Source organism: Cnephaeus nilssonii (genome assembly GCF_951640355.1).
Source record: "Cnephaeus nilssonii genome assembly, chromosome: 18".
NCBI lineage: Eukaryota > Metazoa > Chordata > Mammalia > Chiroptera > Vespertilionidae > Cnephaeus > Cnephaeus nilssonii.
This window is the reverse complement of record NC_137089.1, coordinates 11,969,699-11,994,288: the sequence shown is the minus strand read 5'-3', so window position 1 is coordinate 11,994,288 and position 24,590 is coordinate 11,969,699. Positions and strand designations below refer to the sequence as shown.

The following is a 24,590-nucleotide window of genomic DNA, read 5'->3' as shown; positions in this document are numbered from 1 at the left end:
TCAATCTCTTATCTACCCATATACTGAAGATAAGATAGAAAATGGGGAGAAGCAATAGGCAATAAGGTGGTTATAAGGATACTGATAATTCAACCTTGGACGTATTCAGTTTTCAGATATTTTAGAGACAGAAGTAAAAATGTCAAGTATGCATTGGATATTTTAATTCTAAACCTTAAAGAAGGAAAAGTATGTAAAGTATATGACTGTCTAACCACTCAGCTGTATACCAGAAACCAACACAAAATAAAATTGAGAAGGGGAAAAAAAGAAGTTTGGACTAAAAATACAATATGGGCATCAACAAAATATACTTAAATCCATGGAAAAGAATGAGATTACTTCAGAGAAAGTTTAGGGAAAGAAGTGGTATGCTGGCCTTGTAGAAAGAGTTTGGAAGCATTTTTTCCTCTTGGAATTTTTGTAACAGTTTGAGAGGATAGTTGTTAGTTCTCCTTTGAGTATTAGTAAAACTCCCCCCCTACGATGATCCTTCAAGATCAAATCCTCTGTGAAATCTTCAACCCACAGACAAAAGTAGTCACTTACATGGATCTCTCTTAGTTCTCTGTATACACTGTCATTCTTAATATTATATACTAGAGGCCCGGTGTACGGATTTGTGCCCATTGAAATAAAATTAATTAGAAGGTGGCTGGTGGGGCAGGACTGGGCAAGACGGGCTGGACACACCCTGGAGTCAACCTCACACAGTCCCTCCCCGGCCAGCCGTACCTGGGGCGGCACCACAGCTCAAAGGTTGTCTGCGGAGTGAGTGGGGTCCCTCCAGCAGGTAGGATCCCTCGGTCTGGCCTGCGGGGATCAGGCCAAAACCAGCTCTCTGACATCTCCAAAGGGTCCCAGATTGTGAGAGGGTGGTTCTCGAGTGACGCACCCCAGAATCAGGCTCCCTCCTCTCTGGTTCCGGGGAGCATCACCCAAGAACCACCACTGCCAAGTCACTGCAACTCAGCAGCTCCTGCACTGAGCATTTGCCCCCTGGCAGTCAGTGCGCATCATAGCTACCGAGCAGATGGTCAGACGGTCGCTTAGCTTTTTATATATATAGATAATCATTTATTTCAGTGCATAGTTAAATACTACCTATTGGCTTCTTGAGAAATGTTTTGGTCTTCTTTGCATTCACCATATCTAACTTATCACCTAATAAATAGAAATCATTTTCTTAAATATGAAATTAACCAAAAACATGGTGAACCTATTTTCACTAAGTTTTCAACATGTAAAAAGATTGGAATAATAAGCACAACACTCATATAATGATGTATAGACAAACATAAAATGGTTAAATTTTCAAAAATATCTTATTGCTAGAGGAAGAATTAGAATAAGAATAAAAAAACAAAGCCTGGCCAGTGTGGCTCAGTGAATTGAGAATTGTTGCATGCACCAGGAGGCTGCTGGTTCGATTCCTGGTCAGAGCACATGCCTGGGTTCCAGGCTCAATACCCACTGAAAGGGTCTGCAGGAGGCAGTTGATGAATGTCTCTCTCTCATCAATGTTTCTCTCCCCACCCCTTCCTCTCTCAAAAGTAAATAAAAATATATTTTAAAAATAAATAAATCCTATATAATAAAAGGCTAATATGCAAATCAACCAAACAGTGGAACAACCCGTCACTATGATGCACACTGACCACCAGGGGGCAGACGCTCAATGCAGGAGCTGCCCCCTGGTGGTCAGTGCACTCCCATAGGGGAGCACCGCTCAGTCACAAGCCAGGCTCACAGCTGGTGAGCGCAGCGGCAATGGCGGGAGCCTCTCACGCCTCGCAGCACCACTAAGGATGTCCCACTGCCAGGATGTCCCACTGTTGTTTAAGCAAAGAGCGGGCCTAAGCCATCAGTCAAATATCCCCTGAGGGCTCCTAGACTGTGAGAGGGTGCAGGCCAGACTAAGGAGACCCCCACACACACACACCCGAGTGCATGAATTTCATGCACCGGGCCTCTAGTAAAATAATAAAAATAGCTTTATAAAAACAGCCCAAAAAAGGATAAAAATACATAATAAAACACTACATGTCCACAGTTTCTAGATGATTTTATTCTCACATTTCTGCTTCAAACAAAAACCTTTTTTTAAAAGATCTATATAACTTTCAAAATGTATTTAATACAGAAAAGGAAATATTTACTACTTTTGACAACTTATTGTAATATAAAATTTAATGCATAAAAATTTTAATATTTCATACATGATAACTAATTCTAGCTGATTATACAAATTGTCTTTTCCTTTCTTTTTATTTCACTTTAGTTTTCCATCACTAGTTATCTCTTCCACCTCCACCCACCCCGCTCCTCCCACCACCCCACAATCACTACACTGTTGTCCATGTCCATGAGTTTCAATCAGCTTCAAAAAAAGAGATTAAAAATGTCAAGAATCTAAGAAAATTAACATGGCATTAAAATTCAACCATTACCCAAAGTAACAGAAAGTTCATCTAATGTAACAGAGGACCAACTGATTCTGATGAAGCTGGAGGAAAAGCAAACATAAAAGAAAGAAAACAGTACCTTGGCCACTGTTGTTCTCCATTGTATATAGGTAATCCATGTAGAAAGCCCCAAACCTTTGCATTCCAGCTATCTCAGTATATGTCTCCTGACAACAAAGCAAACAGAAGACATGTATAGAAGAGACTTCTGAGTTTAAAATCTGGTAAGTCAAGAATCAGACACATATCCCTACAAAGAAAATGTATAAACTGAAAGGAGTTCCAAAACAACAAAAAAGCAGAGGTTATCCAAAGAATTCACTTCTAAGTAAGGTAATGTTACTCTATTACAAACCACACAAAAGGGCATCTATAGTTCCACTAGACATTTTGACCACTCTATCAATAATGTCTGGTTAATTGTCTACGGCCATACCACCCTGAACGCGCCCGATCTCGTCTAATAATGTCTGGTTAATGAATATCTATAATGGAGGATAGTACACTCTTGACCTGTAATACTATCAAAAACTATTTAATAATGTACACTCTTAAATAGTTCCATCTTAAATATTTCAGTACACTTATATAAAACAGTTTAAACACTAAAGATAATCTAAGATATATAAAAGTATGTTAATTATGCAGGTCTAAATTAAACTCTTTACTTTCAACAATAAAAGTAAATCTGTAGTGAAAAGGGTTAAGTGTAAATTACTTATTCTATTACACTAATCTTCAGACAATTTTTTGGATTTTTACATTTATTCCATAGAAAATACATTAATATCATCTTATATGAAAAAGTCAACTAATACTAAGACATATACATAGTAATACATGAAATGCTTCATCTCTTCCCATTAATCCTACAACCCAAAGGTAACTGAAATTAAAAGAGATACTTCTATGTTTCCTCCATGACTATTTTAACAGTAGGGAGTAGATAAACAAACTAACTGTGGCTGCATACCACATAAAAGTAGAGACCTTATGAACTCCTCAAACTTCTCTGGCTATAGAAGCTGGATGAAAACATTCTAAATGTCTCAGTAAACCAACAGCCTTAAGAATATATTAGATGAGAAGAAAGATAACAATAATAAATAGTCATATAAGATGTCCACCCAAACACAGCCTAGAACTTGGCTCAAATATATATTCTCTAACCTTATGATGAGTTGCATCCAAGATAAATTCTGCACGAGTACCATTATTTTCTGGGCTTCGGTAATCAAACAGTGAATTTGTAAGGTATGTCAAGCCTTTCATACTCAAATTTTCACCACAAATGAAGAAACAGGCTTCCTGAATATAAATGCAAAATTTTTTTAACAGGAGGAAAAATCATTAGACCGTTTAAGAAAATAAAACCTTGGTTTTATAACACCCATTCAGGAGTCAGTAGAAATCACTACAACTTGAAGTCCTGTAAAAAGACAAGAATGCTGTCTCTATTTTCACTGCCTATTTTGGCAAAGAACATTTTAACAAACCAAAAAGGAACTCCAAGTAGCTGCTATAAACAAGAAAGAAGTAACATTTATGAATTGGAAAGTATTTGGAGCTACTGTCCAGGTGTTAAGTGCTACCAACTTTCTAAATTCCCCTGAGCTCTATAATTTCTTACAGGGAAAACAGTTAAAGTTCCTCTCTAAAGCCAAAGATATATGTAGTCTAACAGACTTTTTGGTATGGTTAAACACTTCAATAAGCACTTCATTATCCCTACATTCCATCCAAAAAAAGCAGGAAAGCGAAGATTTTGACTTACGGTTTCACTCCTATTCATATTCTCTTCAAAATCTTTAACACCCATAATTCCTTTAAGGCACATGGCTCTGCAACCTACAAAACCAATCTGGCAATCAAAGAAAGGCTCTCCCATCATAAGGGCCTATAAGAGGAAAGGAAATAGAACTAAGAACTTGAATTTCATAAAAATGTTACAGGTTTTCCTTGTAGCATTTCTAAATCAGTCAAAACATCTTTAGAACAGAGCCTTTTCAAATTTATTCTCCTCAGATCATAAATCCTATTAAAGTAAGAAACTTCTTACTTGTCCCTGTATCCTCAAACCTTTGTAACTCAATGACTGGAACTTCATGAACACTAATGCACACATACATATGAGCACACACAAGTTAAATGAAAAAATAAATTAATGTTGCATATTACAGTAAAATCTTTGTTAAAAAAATTATTTCAATACTACTAACAATTAAAACAGAAATACAAAACTATAAATATATTTTAAACATACCAATTATGATTAAAACCTATATTCATTCAATACTAACTTTAAGAACTGTCAAAAGATTTTAAAAATATATGTTAAATGTTGAAAGATTACCTTACCTCAATTGTGGTTCCTTCTTGTTCCCAACACAATACTTCTTTAGATGTTACTTTTTGAGGACTATAATAACTACTTTCCGCTTGCATTTCAGTGAGCTAAGAAATAATATAAGAATGTTAAGTCAAATTAGTATTAAATGGCAATAAACTGTCATTATTATGATGGATTGATGGAAACACGGCCAATTTTAAGATTGGGGAAATTTAATTATTAAGCAGGAAAACAGGTGCAACGAAAACAGCTGTAACAGATTATCCATGGTAAAAAGGTTGAATATGCTAGTCTAAGCTCAGATAGATAATTTAATACCTATACCACCTTATATTTAACTCGTTTTTCTTACCAATCTTGCTTTAAATGGTGAAAGCTGTGCACCTATAACAGTCCCATAGTCATAAAAGGGTTCATATATTCTGCCAAAGTTTTTATATTTTAACCTCAATTCATTTTATATTCACTAATATATTCAGCCAGGTTTATTTCAATCATTTCTTAGATTTCTCTCCATTTGCAACCAAAAAGAAAGCTGTGAGGAAACACAATCAGATTCAACGAAACGCTAGTTCTATGAAGGAAATAGGTTCATAGGTGTTTATTTTCAAAATATGTATCTCACAGTATGTCTGACTCATTCAATCATGCAACAAATAACTAGATAACACGTACTTAATCTCTGACAAAAGAAAAAATATATTATTGTTACACTGAAGCTTACAACACATCATTTGTATGTATTCAAAAATTAGATAAATTATTTTAAAAGGTAGTTTTCTAAATGCAATGTGGTATCCTGGTTTGGATCATGGACCAGAAAAGGGACATTATGAAATTCAATTAAATTCTGAAATTCAACAGTAATGCACTAATACTGGCATCCTAGGTATGACAGATGTACTGGGAAAAGTAAAGAGGTTAGCAATATGGGAACTGTGTAAGTATATGTGAACTTTCTGTACTATCTCTGCAATTTTTCTGTGTATCTAAAACTATTCCAAAATAAAAAATTTTAAAGGGTATTCTGCCCATGTTTGCTAATGACTCAGTGCCCCTTATTCTTGCGAAATGGATATAAATTCTTAACCTTAAATATAAAGTCAACATAAAAGAGAGTAAAACATGTTTAACTTAGTCAAATAGAATTTACTGAACCAAAAAGTTTATCATTTTAAGTATGATAATCTGTTTATACTGAGAATCAACTAAGTACTCTCACTTTTCATAACAAAAATATTTTTATATAATATAAGCCCTTGTTTTTTGGATGATTCCCAGAACTAGTACACACACATGTTGCTGTTTTCAAGTGCAATTCCATAATCTAAAATGCATAAGTAAAACTGAATATTTTAAACTTAATCACCTTTCAGCTGTCTACAATTATTGTAGAGAAAAAGCAATTAATTGATTAAAAGGACTCAAACATTACAAGAACAATTTTCAACATTATTTTTTAAATGCTACATTTAATTTGGCATGATTTTTGTTGGATTGATATCAACTGTTCAGAATGCTAATGTAGAAACATGACCTTGTTTTCTGATCGAAATATGAACCACAAATTAATTCCATACATTCTTCAAATCCAAGTTGAACAAGTTAGGGGTGACCAGGTCTGCAGGGGAGGGCAGTTAGGGGCAATCAGGCTGGCAGGGGAGCAGTTAGGGGCAATCAGGCTGGCAGGGGAGCAGTTAGGCATCAATCAGGCTGGCAGGGGAGTGGTTAGGGGGTGATCAGGCTGGCAGGCAGAAGCGGTTAGGGGCAATCAGGAAGGCAGGCAGGCGAGCAGTTGGGAGCCAGCAGTCCTGGATTGTGAGAGGGATGTCCAACTGCCCGTTTAGGCCCGATCTCGGTAGGATAGGGCCTAAACGGGCAGTCGGACATCCCCCGAGGGATCCCAGATTGGAGAGGGTGCAGGCTGGGCTGAGGGACACCCCCGCCCCGTGCATGAATTTCGTGCACTGGGCCTCTAGTTAGAAATAAAAATTTAAACATTAAGCTTAGAGATATGAATAGCAAGAAAAAAAGAAACTTACTTTGAAAGTCACTGTTGCCTTTGTACAGTAAAATCCTATAGAAACAATAGGATCCTTCAAAGTCTGAGATTTCTGCTGATGCATAGTTGAAGTTGGATCATTTCCAAGGTAGTCTTCCTCACCATCATCATAACTCACAATTGCAGGCACAAATGACCAGGCCCATGATACCCATCCCTGTGACTGTTCATCGTCTTGATGTAAATACAACTCTTGACCTTTGAACTGAGAAGGATAAGGCATATCTATTCTTGTTTCATCTTCAACACCTGTCAACCAAAATAAAATGATTTTAAATTAAGTCAAAAGGATTTCATTTTAAAAAATTAGGAAGGTAAATTCTGTTAAAATGTATCTCCCACATCTTTCTTTCTACATAAAAAGTATGAGCAAATCATACATTGGTTATTATTTTAAACCAATAATTTAGCATTACCACCTTTAAGTTTCTATATATTATACTGTGTCAATCTCCTTTCTTTTTTTTTAAATATATATTTTTTTTATTTCAGAGAGGGAGAGGGAGAAAGAGATAGACACATTAATGATGAGAGAGAATCACTGATCAACTGCCTCCTCCACACCCCATACTGAGGAATCGAGCCTACAACTTGGACATGTGCCCTGACTGGAAATCAAACCATGACCTCCTGGTTCATAGGTTGACACTCAACCACTGAGCAACACAGGCTAGGCTCAATCTCCTTTCATTGGCCATAATTAATGTTATATGGAAAGCAGTTTACCACATAATTTTATTTTACCACATAATTTTAAATGTAGTTGATAAATAAAATAAATAAATTTATTGGCATTTCACTTCATTAATTTAAAAAATAAAAAACCCTACTTCACAAAAATAAGGCTAGAGTGCTAAAAAACTGACTTTTCTTAGAAACATAACATTAGAAAACTACAAGAAAAGTTCCTGATTCCCTGATGCACCCAGAAACAAAAGAGAGAGAGAGAGAGAGAGAGAGAGAGAGAGAGAGAGAGAGAGAGAGAATGGCAATTACTCCTGGGCAAAATGCACACCCCCAAAAAAATAATTATCCCAAAGGATGAAAGCAAATGTTATAATGAAATTATTCTTATACATTGTAAAGAAAATAAGTGTTGGTGACTCTTATTTGCATTTAACATAAATTAGTATCTTTTCTTATTCTACAGACGAAAAATTATAGCGAACAATTTTTATTTGGTGACAAATTAACAGAGACTAAAGATTTAAATTCCAGCTGGTCTTATTTCATCTTGTAAAGACAAATTCCACCAGTCTCTTAACATTACTGCATTTCAAGGCCACATGCCCAGGGTTATGGGCCCAATTCCTAGTAGGGGACGTGCAGGAAGCAGCTGATCAATGACCCATCATTGATGTTTCTATCCTTCTCTCTCCCTTCCTCTCTTAAATCAATAAAAAATATTTTTTTAAATATAATAATTACTAGGAAATCTCGAGGTTGCACTACTTTAACTTTTGTATAATATACATTCTGAACACTTTTACCTACTAGAAATATTAGTTATTTTTACCATGTAGAAAAAGAAAATCAAAATAGTATGAAGCATGTAGGAAAAAAATCAAAGTAGTGTCAAACAACCAAAACAAAATAATGCCACCACATTAGAACTGTAAACCTCAATCTAATGTATTTTTAAAGTTTCACAATTAGGAAAACACTTTATAAGAACAATAGTTCTAAAATAAATTTTTATTATATTTACCTGTTATGTTTCCTGACGTATCTTTATTATGACAGGTAAAGTCTTCAGTTTCTCCATCTTTAACATTGCCTATTTCTCCATAGTAAAGAGCAATCCCAAGTTGCATTATACGGATAAACATAGGCAGTTGTTGATCTGTGATAGAAAGTTTCAAACTCTCTACTAAGGTGTGAATCTGTATTTTGAAAAAATAAAAACATCAACAAATAATGTTCAAAGGGCGTATCTTTTAGCATAGGTAGAGAAACGTTAAATCTTAACTGGAATAGCGTAAGAGAAATAGTAATGTCCCAAACATTTCTAACATTAAAGCCAAAATAACAGTTTATTCTAAAATCTTAGGAATTAAACAAATTTTGCTCTGATCAATAAACTTTAGCTAGAAACTATATTAAGCCAAATGATGTAAATACAAACAGAAATAATGAAAAGATATAGTCACACTAGGTTTTCAGAAAGAAAGTTATGTAACCAAAATACAGCAGTACCCATTTATCTGCAGGAGATAATTCCAAGACCCCTAGTGTATGCCTGAAATTCCAGTTAGTACTGAACCCTATATATCCTATGCTTTCTCCTAAACATACATATATTTTCCTTAAAGGAAACACTTGAAGGCTTCTCTTTGGCCTATCCAAATTGCCAGCATCACTACTCTTGCATTTAAGGGCCATTAGCAAATAAAATAAGGGTTACTGGAACAAAAGCACTGAAATACCACGATAGTGGATCTGACAACCAAGAGGACTACTAAGTGACTATCAGGCAGGATGCATACACAGCATGGATATGCCCGACAAAGAGATGATTCACATCCGGGCAGGATGGAGCAGGATGTAGTAAGATTTCGTCACACTACTCGAAATGGTGCGCAAATTAAAACATGAATTATTCGCCACCCCAAGTCAAGTCTTCTTCCATCACCTCTTATTCTCCATTTACTCTCCCCCTTATCCCCTCACACCCCCTCCCCCCACCCCCACCACCGTGGCTCTGGTAATCACCATACTACTGTATGTCAATGAGAGGTTATATTTTAATTAAAATCTATAAAATTTCATTAATCAATGTCACCCCAATAAATTCAATTAAAAGGTTTAAAAAACAACTTTGAATTGTTTAAATCTAGAATTTTCCATTTAATGTTGTTAGATCATAGTTGATTGAGGGTAACTGAAACCACGGAAAGCAAAACTGTAGATAAGGGAGGGCTACTGCACCCACTCTATAATGCTAAGAGTATGATAGTACTCCCCCCCAAAGAAAAACAAAGATCTCTGTCACAACCAAGAATAAAAGCTTCATGATATCATTTTAGTAAAACTTTAATCACTCTTTCCAGCTATATTAACCAAAAAGAATACACACACATCCTAAAAACATGTTAGGAGAGAAAATTACTAACATTTAACTATGGAAGTATGAACATAATAAAATTTTGATAGCCAAATATGAAAAACCAAGGGAAATATATGTTTGGGGAAATTTTTCAAATAAATTTTAAATAATAGATTTAAACATGATAAAATTTATAACATGAATCAATTATAAGAAAGTAGTAAGTTTAATTACTAGGAAATAGGATATATAGAAGTCAATCAAAGTTCTCCTCATAGAAAGAGACATCAATGGAATCTAAACACAGCCTCAGTATAATGGTTTCCTGCTGTTATATAAACATGGAATAGAACCAATTAAGCCATAAAGTCAAGTCTCTTGGAAGGTTTATTTTGACTCACTGGTATTTGAATGTCTATGAAACATGAAAAAGAAGTAATGGTAATCATTATAATTTTAGAACTAAAGACAAAAAACTTGTACTTGAAGGTGAAGAAAGCTGTATTGGGGGGGAGGGGTGTAAATGCCATATTCAACTAAGAATACAGATATCTTAAAACTGACCTTAAAAATCATACACTAAACAGACCATGAAGAGGTAAGAAAATGGTGAGGAGGAGAGAAAGGAGGGGAGAAGTCTGCAGGACAGACCTGTCAACCTCTTCTTCATTTGAGATTTCTCTTCCACATCCTTTTTTGTTTAAATGTTTTAAAAAATAAAATTTTTACTTTAAAATAGTTGTAAACTTCTAAAAACATTGAAAGGTCATACAGAGAGATCCCAGATTATTCCTCATCCAGTTCCCTATTGTTAACATTCTGTCACCATGTGGTACTTTTGTCACAACTACGAAACAAACATTGGTATATTACTGTCTGCTACACTCCATGCTTCATTCTGATTTCATTAGTTTTTCCACATATGTCTGATCTCTCTTTCAGGATTCTATCCAGGAAGCCACCTTGTGTTTAGCTGTCATGTTTCTTTAGTTTCCTCTGGTCTGTGACAGGTTATCTAGTTATCTAGTTAGACTTTTCTAGTTTGTCAATGACCTTGATAGTTTAGAGCAGGCGTCCTCAAACTACGGCCCGCGGGCCACATGCGGGTGTTTTTGCCGTTTTGTTTTTTTACTTCAAAATAAGATATGTGCAGTGTGCATAGGAATCTGTTCATAGTTTTTTTTAAACTATAGTCCGGCCCTCCAACGGTCTGAGGGACAGTGAACTGGCCCCCTGTTTAAAAAGTTTGAGGACCCCTGGTTTAGAGGTATACTGGTCAGGTATTTTGTTGAATGTCCCTCAGTGAAATCTCACTCCCTCAATTTGGGTCTACCTAATAATTTTAATTTTCAAACAAATTATATTGATTTTAGAGAAAGGAGAGAGGCGCGCAGACACACACACACACACAGAGAGAGAGAGAGAGAAGAGAGAGAGAGAGAGAGAGAGAGAGAGAGAGAGAGAGAGAGAGAGAGAGAGAAATGTGAGAGGGGAAACATCAATCGGCTGCCTTCCGCACTTAACTCTGATCAAGGATCAAACACAAAACCTGGGTATGTGCCCTTACCAGGAATCAAACCCACAACCTTTTGGTGTACAGGAAAATTATATAATTTACTAGAGGCCCGGTGCACAAAATTCATGCACTCGTAGGGGCGAGGGAGCCCTCTCGCAGTCTGAGGGCCCTCGGGGGATGTCTGACTGCCCCAAAGGCGAGAGAGGCTCCCGCCACTGCCGCTGTGCTCACCAGAGGTGAGCCCAGCTTCTGGCTGAGCAGTGCTCCCCCTGTGGGAGCACACTGACCACCAGGTGGCAGCTTCTGCAGTGAGCGTCTTCCCCCTGGTGGTCAATGCACATCATAGCAACCGGTCGTTCCGCCGTTTGGTCCATTTGCATATTAGCCTTTTATTATATAGGAAGTGACCACCCCACCCCCAATAATTCAAGTAGCCACCTGGCACCATACAGAGTTATTAAAATAGCATTGACTATACCAATAGCATTGACTATATCCCTATGCTAAACTTTCCCTGTGACTATTTTTGCAACTACTTCTAAATCCCTTCATCTAGTATCCCCCAAACCCCCTGGCAACCATCACCTTGTTCTCTTCACCTATGAGTCATTTTCTATTTTGTTTGTTCATTTATTTTGTTCTTTATATTCCACATTGAGTGAAATCATATGGTATTTGTCTTTTTCTGACTTATTTCACTTAGCATAATACCCTCCATGTTATCACAAATGATAGTAAGATTTCATTCTTTTTTATGGCCGAGTAATATTCCATTATACTAGTATACATGCACCACTGTTTTTTTATCCATTCATCTACTGATGGAAAACTTGGTTGCTTCCATAGCTTGGCTATTGTAAATAACTCTGCAATGAACATAGGGGTGCATATATAATTTTGAATTAGTGTTTTGTGTTTCTTCAGAAAAATACCCAGAAGTGGAATTGCTAGGTCATAGGCAATTCCATTTTTAATTTTCACCACATCATTTTAAATACTGTATGGCACCAATAATAAACAATCTTAGCAAAATCAATGACAAAAAAATCAACCTTTTAGATAGATAGATAGATAGATATAGATATAGATATAGATATAGATATAGATATAGATATAGATATAGATATAGATATAGATATAGACAGATATATAGATATAGGGTGGAACAAAAGTAGGTTTACAGTTGTTCATATGGAATATATAATAATTAATAATAATATAAGAATTAACTATTTCATGTACTCACAACTGTAAACCTATGTTTGCCCCACCCTACATATTTAAAATATGTATCTTAAATATATATTTTATATATTTTAATATGATATATATCCTAAAATCAGTAAGATTAATCACCAGTAGAAAAATAGAAAAAAAATCTAAATGGATTTTTCAAAGAACAAATTATAAGTGAACATATTCTCAATAAATGTAACTTAACTAATAATCAAATTAATGTTAATTAAAATATACATATTTTTTGCTCAACAAATGGGAAAGTTTTAAAACATGATCATACGTAAAGATCACAAGTGTGTAATATAAGCACTCACATGTTCATGAGCATTTACACTGGGTAAACCTTTCTGGAAACAATTTTGTAATATAGATCACAGGTCTTAAAAAAGTTTAAGTCCCTCAATATGATATTTGCAATTATAGAAATCATTCCTAAGAAATTAATCAGATATGTGTTCAAAGCTTTATGTAGAGACTTTTATTCCTCTGAAAAACGAAAAAAATGTAAATTTTCAAAAATGGGGGAAATGTTAAATTAATAATGTACCCTTATAAAATATCTCTCTCAAAAGATAGAAAAATCATAAAAAGCTTACCCAAAATATAAATAAACTCAAAAAACACTTAAACAAACAAACATGAGAGAGTTTCACAAATAATTAGGGCATTTGGAACATTTTGGGAAATCCTTCTTTGAGGTGAACAATGAGGTTCAACCAAGTCCATATTTCTTAGGACTAGAAGTTGGAGGACTGACGGGTCTAATTCAAAATGGTAAATCTTACATCACAATACATAGTCTTAATAGAAAGAACTCAAACTTTTATTTCAGTTGAGCATAATATGTTATCTTATATTTAGTGATTACCAAAGTCAAAAAACAGCTATCAACAAGCTTATTTATATTAAGGAGTGTTGTATAATAAAATGCCAATTTTGAGAACACAAACTTACTTAAATTCCAACACTAAGTTTTCCTCAAGTTCATTTATTTTACTTTCCTCTAATTTAGCTACATCCTAGAACATACAATTAAATTTGTACTAATGATCAATAAGATAATTTTACATAGGAAGGCTTCCATGTATCCATTACTTGTTTGCAAAATATATCTTGGATCCACCTTAACATTCTCCAACTTACTAGCAGGTTCAAGACTAAAGATGGAAAGTAAGCCCATTATCCTGAGACAGAAGTAGCAATACTATTGAATTAATATTCTTCCATGGTTATCTTTGCCAAAGAAGCTAATTCAAAAATAGAAGGGAAAAGTAACAGAATTTAATCAAACCACTATACACAGTGGGGTGGGGAGGGGGCGGCGGGGGGCAGGGAGAAAAACACTCATGACTGAGCACTACCAAAGAAAATCAGGTGGATATCATGTATAAATTTAAGTATCAGAGAGCTACATAAAATCAAAAGTTTTATATGTTTTTTTAATGTAAAAATAATACTTTATGCAGCCACACCCGAACAAGCACAGCAGTCAATACCAGTGTTCAGACTTAGGGCTTACTTTTCCATTACAAAATTGTAGTATTCAGAGGCATGTAATCCTATATAATAAAGAGCTAATATGCTAATGGTCATGATGCCCTCACGAGGGGCAGAGCCACCACGTTGCTCCGGAGACGGAAGTGGGGAGATGCCCAGAGGAGGCGGGACCAGCCAGAGGTGACTTGCAGGGCCAAGGGCGGGGCTTGAAGCGGCAAGAGAAGGCCAGAGGGGTTGGGGGCGGGGCCAGGCACACTCAAGCTCTGGGTGGAGAGGTTAAGGGTATCAAGGCGAGGCGGCAGGTGGGTGGGGGCGCTGCACAATTTCACACACCAGGTCACTAATTCAATAATAAAAACTCATTTCGCATTAAAACTTCGTTATCAATATCACAAGTCACTTTGGGAATTTTTTTCTAAGATACATAAATAGATGGAGGTTTAGAAAACAGTTACGTAATCAAAGAACAAAAGATTTACACTTGAGACTATACACATTGATAATCATACCAATTCCTTGGAGAACAACAAATTTTCACATGTATCAAAAGACTTTACCTGAAAAATTCCCATACTCTGAGATTTTAATTATATTTTGAAACCAGAGGTCAAAAGCTAATATTTCCTGAACCAATTAGATATCAGGTTAGCAAATCAAGCCTTATAAATTTATGGAAGAAAAAGAAGAGACAATAACTACAGTCACCCGGCCATGCTAAACAAATTATAACAATTTAAATATAGATTGATAATCAGTCCACTGTGGGCATAAAAATACTTTTTTATATGATCTCCTTGAACTACTTGAAGAAAAAAACACTAATAAGCAGCTGGACAAAGTAAAAAGGAAACTAAAGTCCCACACACACACAAAAAAAATAGGTCCCCAAGTAGCTCTCCTAGAACACATAATGCAAAATGTTATAAACATAATATAGTATATAATATAAAATAGAACTTACAAATGTAACTAAAACTTTTGTATAAAAATAAATGGTGTTAAAATAAATGGCATATACATTTATGAGGTTAATTTCTTGTTTTTTAATAATAATTAGCATGCACAGGAGCCAATGAAGAAACTAGAGACATGCAAATCAATACCAGAAAAAGAAACACCTACTTTAATAACAGACGGCATCTTGGAATTTAGGTTATCATAAGTAAAATGCAGTCGAGTTCTGAAGGAACATTTGTATAACAAAGGATCCTGGTAAAACTCTATTTTGCCACTAGCATTCCGTTTATCAAGACAAACTGTACAGTCTGAAAAGTTGATAACTTTTCTCAGCACCAGATCAGTGGCTAAAAAGAAAAGAAAAACATTTTAAGTAAAATAAAAAATGGTTAACAGAAAAAAGGCAACTATTATTTACTAGAGGCCCAGTGCATGATTTAATCATGCACCTGGTGCACCAGCGGGCTGGCTGTCCGCCGGTGCCCCAGGCCTTCCGAAAGCCTCCGGCGCTGCGGAGGCTTTCGAAAGGCCTTGCGCCGGAGCAGACAGCCGGCCAGGTCCCCCGCTTTGGCCTTTGATCGCGGGGGACCTGGCTGGCTGTCCGCCGGTGCCCCAGGCCTTTCAAAAGCCTCCGGCGCTGCGGAGGCAGCGTCCTGCTGGCCCAATCAGCTACCCCGGCCACCCTGAGTCCCGCCCCCTGCGCCTCCTGCTGGCCCAATCGTGGGCGTAGCAGAGTGATGGTAATTTACATATTACCATTTTATTATGTAGGATTAGTACAAGTAGTAATGCAAATAAGATTAATAGAGCATTAAATATATGATACGAGAACCTATGTAAAGAACATCTCATTTATTATATCATTTAAATCTTCCAACAACTTTATAAAATAGGCACAAAAATCCTCCTTTTCTGTATAAAAAATAGAGACCACCAAAGAAATGAAGTAGCTTATCCCCAATTTGCTTGATACCTAACCTAAAAATTTAAGACAAAAGTGGAAAATTTCATTATATTTTGCTATCTGCAATGAGATATTAAATTTTATACACACACACACACCCACACACACACACACACACACACACACACACACACACACATATATAGGTGTGTGTGTGTGGTGTGTGTGTGTGTGTGCGTGTGTGTGTGTGTGTGTGTGTGTGTGTGTGTGTGTGTGTAGAGCTGTGGTCCTAACGCTGTAATGACCAAAGACAGGCCCGGGTGGGTGGGGCTGTGAGCGCGGCAAGGTGCACACGGATGGGCGGGGCTGCAAGCACAGCGAGGCCACGTGGGTGGGAGGGGCCACACGATTTCGTGCGCTAGGCTTCTAATCTATAATAATCTATAATAATAAAAGCGTAATATCCTAATTACACCAGATGACCTTCCGGACGAAGCCAGGGCTGCAAGGGGAAGCCTGGGTCCCAGGTGCTAGAGGGAAGCCAGTGCCAGCAGCCGGGGGGAAAAAGGCCTACTCTTGCACGAATTTCGTGCATCAGGCCTCTAGGAATAAAATAAAATTCCTGAGAAACCATTTAGTAGTAGTCACTCATTTAATATTTATTTTACACTAAAAAACTTGAAGCTATGATCTAAACCTGCACTCTCCAATATGGTAGCAACCACTGATACATGGCTATTTATAAATTTATATGTGAATTAATTATAATTATATGAAAATAAAATTTCAGGTCCTTGGTTGCACTAGTCACATTTCAAGTGCTCAACAGAAACATGTTGATACTGGGTGGGTACAAGACTGGATCATAAAGATATAAAATATATCCATCATCATAAAAATTATGGACTAGAACTGCTCTAGATAATAACTAATGAAGAAATTACCAATAACAGTGCCAAGGTTTTATTTAAGGCAATAAAAATGAAACAATTACTGGTAAAATACCAAACTAGAAAATGAAACCTTTAGCAAATCGGTGGTTTTATTCCTAATAAGCAATTCCTAGGTAAATATCTGGCCCAAGTCTACTTGGTCAATGATTTTAAGTTAGCTACTCCATGCTATGGCCATGGAAATGTTCAAAACAATAAAATATGCTTTAATTTAAAATATGTATGCTTTAGCCCATTATTTGGTAACAATACTTTTGAGTATATCCTGGCAACCTCTAAGTAATTCAACCTTTAATTTCCTTATCTTTTTTTGAATTTAATTTTTTAAGAAGGAAAAACTAAAGAGTATGCACATGTGTGGAAACAGTAAAGTTTTATTAGCAAATAAATTTCAATCTTATCTTTTAAAAAAATACACAAATTCACCATATTATCTCATTTTACATAGTATATTATTAAATTACTTAGTTACTGATATTATATACAGAAACCAAAGACTTGGTTGGGCGTTTGTATACACTCTTTATGCTTCACAACAGAGCTGTGAAATCAGGATTATTCTTGATTTTTAAAATGTGAAAACTAAAGCTTGGAGAACACATAAAAATGAAACTGTACTCCAATTTTGTTCATTGTTAGTTGTGTGCCTTAACTAGGCAAGTCAAATAATCTTGAGACTTAATTTCACTTTCCTATCCTTTATCTAGGACTTAAAACGAGCAAATGAATATATGACTAAATGAATAAGAAAGTGTTACAATAGACAGTCAGGGAGTCTTCCCCAATGGCCAACATGGCACAGGGGTAGGTTCTTACACTGGGTGTGCCAAAAGCTAAAAAGATGAATGGACAGAGCCTGAGCAGTTAAAAGCTAGAAAGAGGGCAAGCACATCAAAAGCTAGAAAGATGACGGAACAGAACCCAAGAGTGCCAAAAGTTAAAATGATGAATTCACAGGGCCCAGCACGCCAAAAGTTAGCAAGATAATTGAACAGAAAAAAAAAAGCCCTCCCCTCCCTATCCCTATAAGAGATGGTCTTTGAGGCAGGAGTCCACCATTCTGCCAGGTCCCAGCACCCAAATAAACCTCTTCCCTCGTGGTAGGCAGCCAAACCTGCGTTTCAGTTACAAAAGGGTATCATTACTTTATGGAGTTGTTATGAGAATGAGAGAAAATAAATGGAAATAATAATAGCAGCTCCCTTTCTGAGCAATTACGTACAGGATACTTTCATAAGTTCTTTCAGTACATTAATGTATTTAATAAAATAATTCTATAAAGAAGCTCCTTTTTATCCTCATTTTACAAATGACAAAATTGAAAAATAGAAGCAAACTAAATCACCCAAGGTCATACATCTAGCACCAAGTGGGAGAGCCAGGATTCAAATGCAGGCAGACTAACTTTAGTGCCAGCACTTTCGTTTTCTTATTTTTTGTAAATTTTCTTTTTTCTAATGTGGAGTCATTTTCAAAGCTTTATTAAAGCGTAATTCCTATTGAAATATACTGCTGATACATACAGTGTACAATTTCATAGTTTTGGGGTTTTGGTACTTTTTAATTGAATTTATTGGTGTGACATTGGCTCACAAAACCAATCAGATTTCAAGTGTACAACTCAACAAAACATCTTCTGCACAGAGCATCATATGTCCATGGCCCTGAACAAAGCCTCTTTCCATCCTGATTTTCTCCCCTTTTGCTCACCTCCAGCTACCCCTACACCCCTTTCCCTCTGGCTATCACCACACTGTTGTCTGTCCCTAAGTATTATGTATGTATGTTTTTTGCTTAATCCCTTCGCCTTCTTTCATCCAGTCCCCCAGAGTCCCTCCCCTCTGACAGCTGTCAGTCTGTTCTCTGTATCTACGAGCCTGTTTCTATTTTGTTCATCAGTTTACTTTGTTCATTCAATTCCACATATAAGTAAAATCATATGGTATTTGTCTTTCTCTGACTGGCTTATTTCACTTAGCATAATTTCCAGGTCCTTCCATGCTGTCACAAAAGGCAAGATTTCCTTTTTATTATGGCCAAATAGTATTCCATTGTGTAAATGGATCACAGCTTTTTTATCCACTCATCTACTAATGGGCACTTGAGCTGTTTCCAGATCTTAGCTATTGTAAATAACACTGCAATGCACATAAGAGTGCATTTTTTAAAAATATTTTTATTGAATTAAAAGAGGAAGGGAGGAGACAGATAGAAACATCAATGAGAGAGGCACATGAATCAGCTGCCTGTTGCACACCCTCTACTGGGGATCTAGCCTGCAACCTGGGCATGTGCCCTCACTGGTAATCAAACCCGAGACCTCTTGGTCCATGGGACGATGCTCAATCCATTGAGCTACACCAGCAGGGCAAGAGTGCATATATTTTTTCAAATTAGTGGTTCGAGTTTCTTGGGATATATTCCCAGAAGTGGGATTACTGGGTCAAAATTTTTAATTTTATTTAAAAATCTTTAACTTTTTGAGAAAACACCATACTGTTTTCCACAGTGGCTGCACCCGTCTTCATTCCCATCAACAGTGCACAAGGGTTCCCTTTTCTCTACATCCTTGCCAGAACTTGCTTGTTAATTTATGGATGATAGCAATTCTGACATGTGTGAGGTGATACCTCATTGTTGGTTAACCGCTTTTCAGATGTATCATTGGCAAATATGTTCTCCCATTCATTCAGTGGGCTCCCTTCACATTTTGTAGCTGGTTTCTTTTATTCTGCACAAAGTTTTTTAGATTGATGTCCCATTTGTCTATTGGTTCCTTTGTTTGCCTTGCCCAAGGAACTATATCTGCAAAAATATTGCTAAGAGACATGTCTGACATTTTACTATGTTTTCTTCTAGTATGTTTATGGTTTTGCAACTTACATGTAAACCTTTAATCCATTTTGAGTTTATTCTTGAGTATTAGTGCCAGGATATTTAGCAAATACATAGCATGGCAAGTCACAGATAAAAGGAGCTCACAATATTCTCCTTAAAATATTTTCCAAAATATACATTTCTTACTCTAACAGAACATATATCATATATCAACAAATGTTATTTGATTAACATCTCTCCTGATAAAACTAATAAGCAGTGTCTATTTTCTTCACAACTATAGTTTTGATCTTAATACAGTGCCTAGCATATCCTACATAATAAAAAGGCAATATGCAAATTGCATCACTCCGCTACGCCCACGATTGGGCCGGCTGGAGGCGCGGGGGGCGGGACTCAGGGTGGCCAATTGGCTGGCGGTAGGAGCGGGGGGCGGGGACTCGCGAGTCCCCGACTCCCGCTCCTCCCACCGGCCGTTAGGCCAACGCTGCGGAAGGACCCATGGGGCCGGCGGAAGACACTGGTGGTGGCCGATTGCGTGGCTGCTGGCAGCAGTTTTCCACCAGCACCAGTTTTCCTCTGGCCACCCGCCGATCGGAGCGCCTCCCGGATCGGAGTTCCTCCCGGGGTAGCCGATCGCGCTGGCGGGAGGCGCTCTGATCGGCAGGTGGCCAGAGGAAAACTGGTGCTGGCGGAAAACTGCTGCCGGCAGCCAGGTGAAAGTCTATTGCACGAAACTTCGTGCAACGGGTTTCTAGTAGAATATAATAAAATAGTAATAAATAAATGGTAGTGATTAAGACTGTATTATTACTTAGATATTTTAAGATAAGCAGGAGAGTGAAGTATGTTAATAGTTTAAGGAGGTTTCAGGAATACCCAAAAATCCCATATGTACTCTAGAATATAGAAACCTAAAACATAAATCATTCAGATATATTGTTTGCCATTACCAATATGAAAGCAACATACTCTCTTTCCTCCGTCAAAAACATTAAAAATTTTAACTTAATATTATTCAGTTTTCATTGCTATAATCCACAGCATTGTAAAATATTATACATCACCTTTGAAATAAGCATGTTACAGCTAAGAAAAAATAAAAACTAAAAATATTTTCTTAAGGTCTGGGATTTCTTAAGCTAAGGCTCTATTAACCTCTTCTAATTGCATGTTAGATTTTATATATGTACATTTTCCCAATTTGAAGGCATAAAGTTTTCCTTAGATTTATCTAAGAGCCAGTTGGCCCAAGAAAGGTTTAGAATCTAAGAAAATGGTTTCAATAATGGAGAATCTATAGTATTCTTGATAGTATTTACTCACCAGAAATATCCATGAATGCACGATCCCATAATTCACCTACTGTATAGCATTCTGCAGAAGTTATGTTGACTGAAAGAACAATATCATCTTCAACATATTTCAGTATGAGATTATTTATAACAATGTTTACATTATTTACAACTCGTCTAATCAGACTCTGTACATAACCTATAATACAGGAAAAAAAGAATGCAATTAGCCACAATAAGTCAATAAATAATTATTTCTTAAATATTGAGCATAATGTACATAAAAGGTGGGTAAGCTTAGCATATTTTGCAAAGAAGAAACTAACATTTAGATAGGTACACAGGTTTATCAAAGTAACACGCTAATAAACAGAAGATACAGCCAAACAAACACTATTACAGAGAAGTTCTATATAATAACGTATTCATATAGTAAGAGAAACCACATTTACCAGAAACCTTTTAATAACATAACACTACATCCCATTCAGTGATTATCCTATACTACAGTACTTTAGTTTCTGCCTACTTTATCAAACATTTTCCCAAATGAAACTGTGTCACTAGTGTCACTATATGCTGATTACACAATATCTATACTAATAAAAGGGTAATATGCTAATTAGACCGGGAGACCTTCCAGGAGACCGGCCGGGGAGGGCATTTGGGGGCGATCAGGTCGGCGGGGGAGGGGGGGGAGCAGTTGAGGGCGAGCAGGCCGGCAGACAGAGTGGTTAGGGGCGATCGGGCTGCCAGGCAGGTGAGCGATTAGGAGCCAGCGGTCCCAGATTGCGAGAGGGTGCAGGCCAGGCTGAGGGACACGTGCACCAGGCCACTAGTATTAAAAGAACAGCTTTAAGCCCTAGCTGGTTTGGCTCAGTGGATAGAGCGTCAGCCTGCAAACTGAAGGACCCTGGGTTCAATTCCGGTCAAGGGCATATGCCCAGGTTGTGGGGACGATTCCCAGTGTGGGGTGTGCAGGAGGCAGCCGATCAATGATTCTTTCTCATCATTGATGTTTCTATCTCTCTCCCCCTCTCACTTCCTCTCTGAAATCAATAAAAATATATATTTAAGAAAATAGCTTTAAGCTTCTTCTCTAACCTGCTATGATCTTCTATTCCTACTTTAAATAGCCAGAAGAATATTAAAAAGTTAGGCCTGGAGGAAGGAAAATAGGAGAAACATAACTATCACAATGGATTTAACTACTGCCACTTACTAATATATAATACTGAAACAGGGTAGGGGAGAGAATATGAATGAGAAAGAAAATATAGACAGAATTAAAGAAGAAAAAGAATACAACAAAGAAGATAGGAAAAAGAAAGGAAACAGAATGGATACAAATATAATGAAAACAGAGAAATAAGAGAGTCAGAAATAATTGTTTTTATACAAAACTCAAAATAATAAAAGTGTAACTAGTGAACATTCTTTTTCTCCAGAGCTTGCCTAGAATGTCCAAATTTTCTCTTTTAATTTCATGCTACTGTGGGATACTCCATAATCTCAGAAGTTTCTCTCGAAGTTTCTCAAACAATAAAAGTGAACACAGATATATTATTGAGGAATTTAATTGAAAATATAAATAAAATAAACATAATGAAAACTAATTAAAATATTAGCTATCTCATGAAAGAACTGTTTGTATTCTTTAAACCAGAACTTTAATGGACAAAAAAGAATCAACTTATTTCAGCAACTGATATTGTTATCACCTACTGGGAGAAAGCTTATTAAATCTATTCAACCATAACATGTTTGCAAAAACCAACTCCCTCATTCCTTCCTAAAAGATACAAAAGGGAAAGGATTGTAAGACCATTAAGTTCAAGTTTTTCTAGACATAGAAACTATTAGCAGCTTTCAGAGTGCCAATTAACATATGCTATAAAACTAACATACAAAATATCAATAAATTTAAGGTAGCAAATACTGTTTTATGAGAGTAGATACTAAAATAATGCTTAACAAATTAAGCTTCCAAAATAAATTTTAAATATCAAAATTTTTAACCTTAGAATATACAGGGATAGGCAAAAATAGATTTATAAGTAGATTTATAATTGTAATACAATAATTAATAAATAATAATTTAAGAATAAACTCTTTCATGTACTCACAACTGTAAACCTACCCTTACACACCTTTGTATATTCCCCCATGCTATTACTACACAACACAGATGTTAAAAGTAAAGATAAATATCCTGTTACTAAGAAGCAGAGAATATTGGTTTTCAAATTTCTGAAAAACCTGTCATCAGTAGGGAATTCATAAAAACTGCTTAAGGGTGTACTATCTTTAAAACAAAAAAAATTAACTCTAAAACAACTGGAGAAAATGTATAATGCAAAGTAATAGAAACATAATACTACTATAAATTTATTTTTTAATTTATTTTTATTGTTGGAAGTATTACAAATGTCCCATTTTTCCCCCATTGACCCCCTCCTCCTTACTCCTTCTACTTCCCCAGGCCTTCACAGAACTATTGCCTGAGTCCATGGGCTTTGCATATATGCATATAAATTCTTTGGTTAATCCCTTCCTACCGTTCCCTCTGAGAATCTTCAGTCTGTTGCATGCTTCCATCCATGTCTCTGGATCTATTTTGTCAGTTTGTTTTGTTCATTAGATTCCACAAAAAGTGAGATCATGGGATATTTGTCTTTCTCTGACAGGCTTATTTCACTTAACATAATACTCTCCAGGTCCCTCCATGTTTTCTCAAAGGGTAAGAGATCCTTCTTTTTCATAGCTGCATAGTATTCCATTGTGTAAATGTTATACAGTTTTTTATGCACTCATCTACTTATGGGCACTTGGACTGTTTCCAAATCTTAGCTATCTACACTAATAAAAGAGTAAGATGCAAATTAACTGTACCTTTGCAATGCCCACCAGCCAATCAGGAGTGAGTATGCAAATTAACCCAACAAAAAATCGGCGGGTTAATTTGCATACTCAGGCGCCGAGCGGCCGGAGGTGACAACACAGGCGTTCCACACCGCCCAGCCGCTCCAGGCCTCTGGGTAGCATGGGAAGGTAGAAAGGCGGCTCCAGGCCAGAGCAAAAAGGCAGCTCCGGCCGGAGCAAAGGTGGTGCCAGCAGCCAGGGGAAGGAAGGCCGATTCTTGCACGAAACTTTGTGCATTTGGGCCTCTAGTTGTAAATAACGCTGCTATGAACATAGGGGTGCATATATTCTTTCTGGTTTGTGTTTCAATGATAGAACACTCCCTGCAGATGGATTTTTCATCTATTTTTTAAATATTTTTCCTCAGTTTCTCGTAATACTGATAAAGTTGAGTTGAATAGGGAAATTCACCAAAATAAAAGAACCCAGTATCTAAAAAGAACTACATCTACAGAAGATTATTTAAGTTTCCTTATTAAAAATGCAAGGACAAAGTAACAGTGACTGTACAATGGAATAAATTATACACCATCTCTTTTATTTTTT

At 36.4% G+C, this 24,590-nt stretch overlaps 1 protein-coding gene across 8 annotated transcripts in view; it reads right to left on the bottom strand.

The window, feature by feature from the left end:
- The window catches only part of VPS13B (vacuolar protein sorting 13 homolog B), a 604,787-nt gene that overhangs the window by 557,335 nt on the left and 22,862 nt on the right, over positions 1–24,590 (bottom strand). For all 8 annotated transcript variants that reach the window (XR_013814943.1, XM_079796380.1, XM_079796377.1 and 5 more), the window contains 8 exons: positions 21,154–21,321; positions 15,298–15,479; positions 8,586–8,760; positions 6,858–7,126; positions 4,824–4,919; positions 4,240–4,362; positions 3,636–3,773; positions 2,545–2,632 (listed from right to left, as the gene is read on the bottom strand). Coding sequence is in view for 7 of the 8 variants with exons in the window: in XM_079796380.1 (XP_079652506.1) it covers positions 2,545–2,632; positions 3,636–3,773; positions 4,240–4,362; positions 4,824–4,919; positions 6,858–7,126; positions 8,586–8,760; positions 15,298–15,479; positions 21,154–21,321 (1,239 nt within the window). In the remaining variant the exon portion in view is untranslated. The remainder of the gene's footprint in view (positions 1–2,544; positions 2,633–3,635; positions 3,774–4,239; positions 4,363–4,823; positions 4,920–6,857; positions 7,127–8,585; positions 8,761–15,297; positions 15,480–21,153; positions 21,322–24,590) is intronic.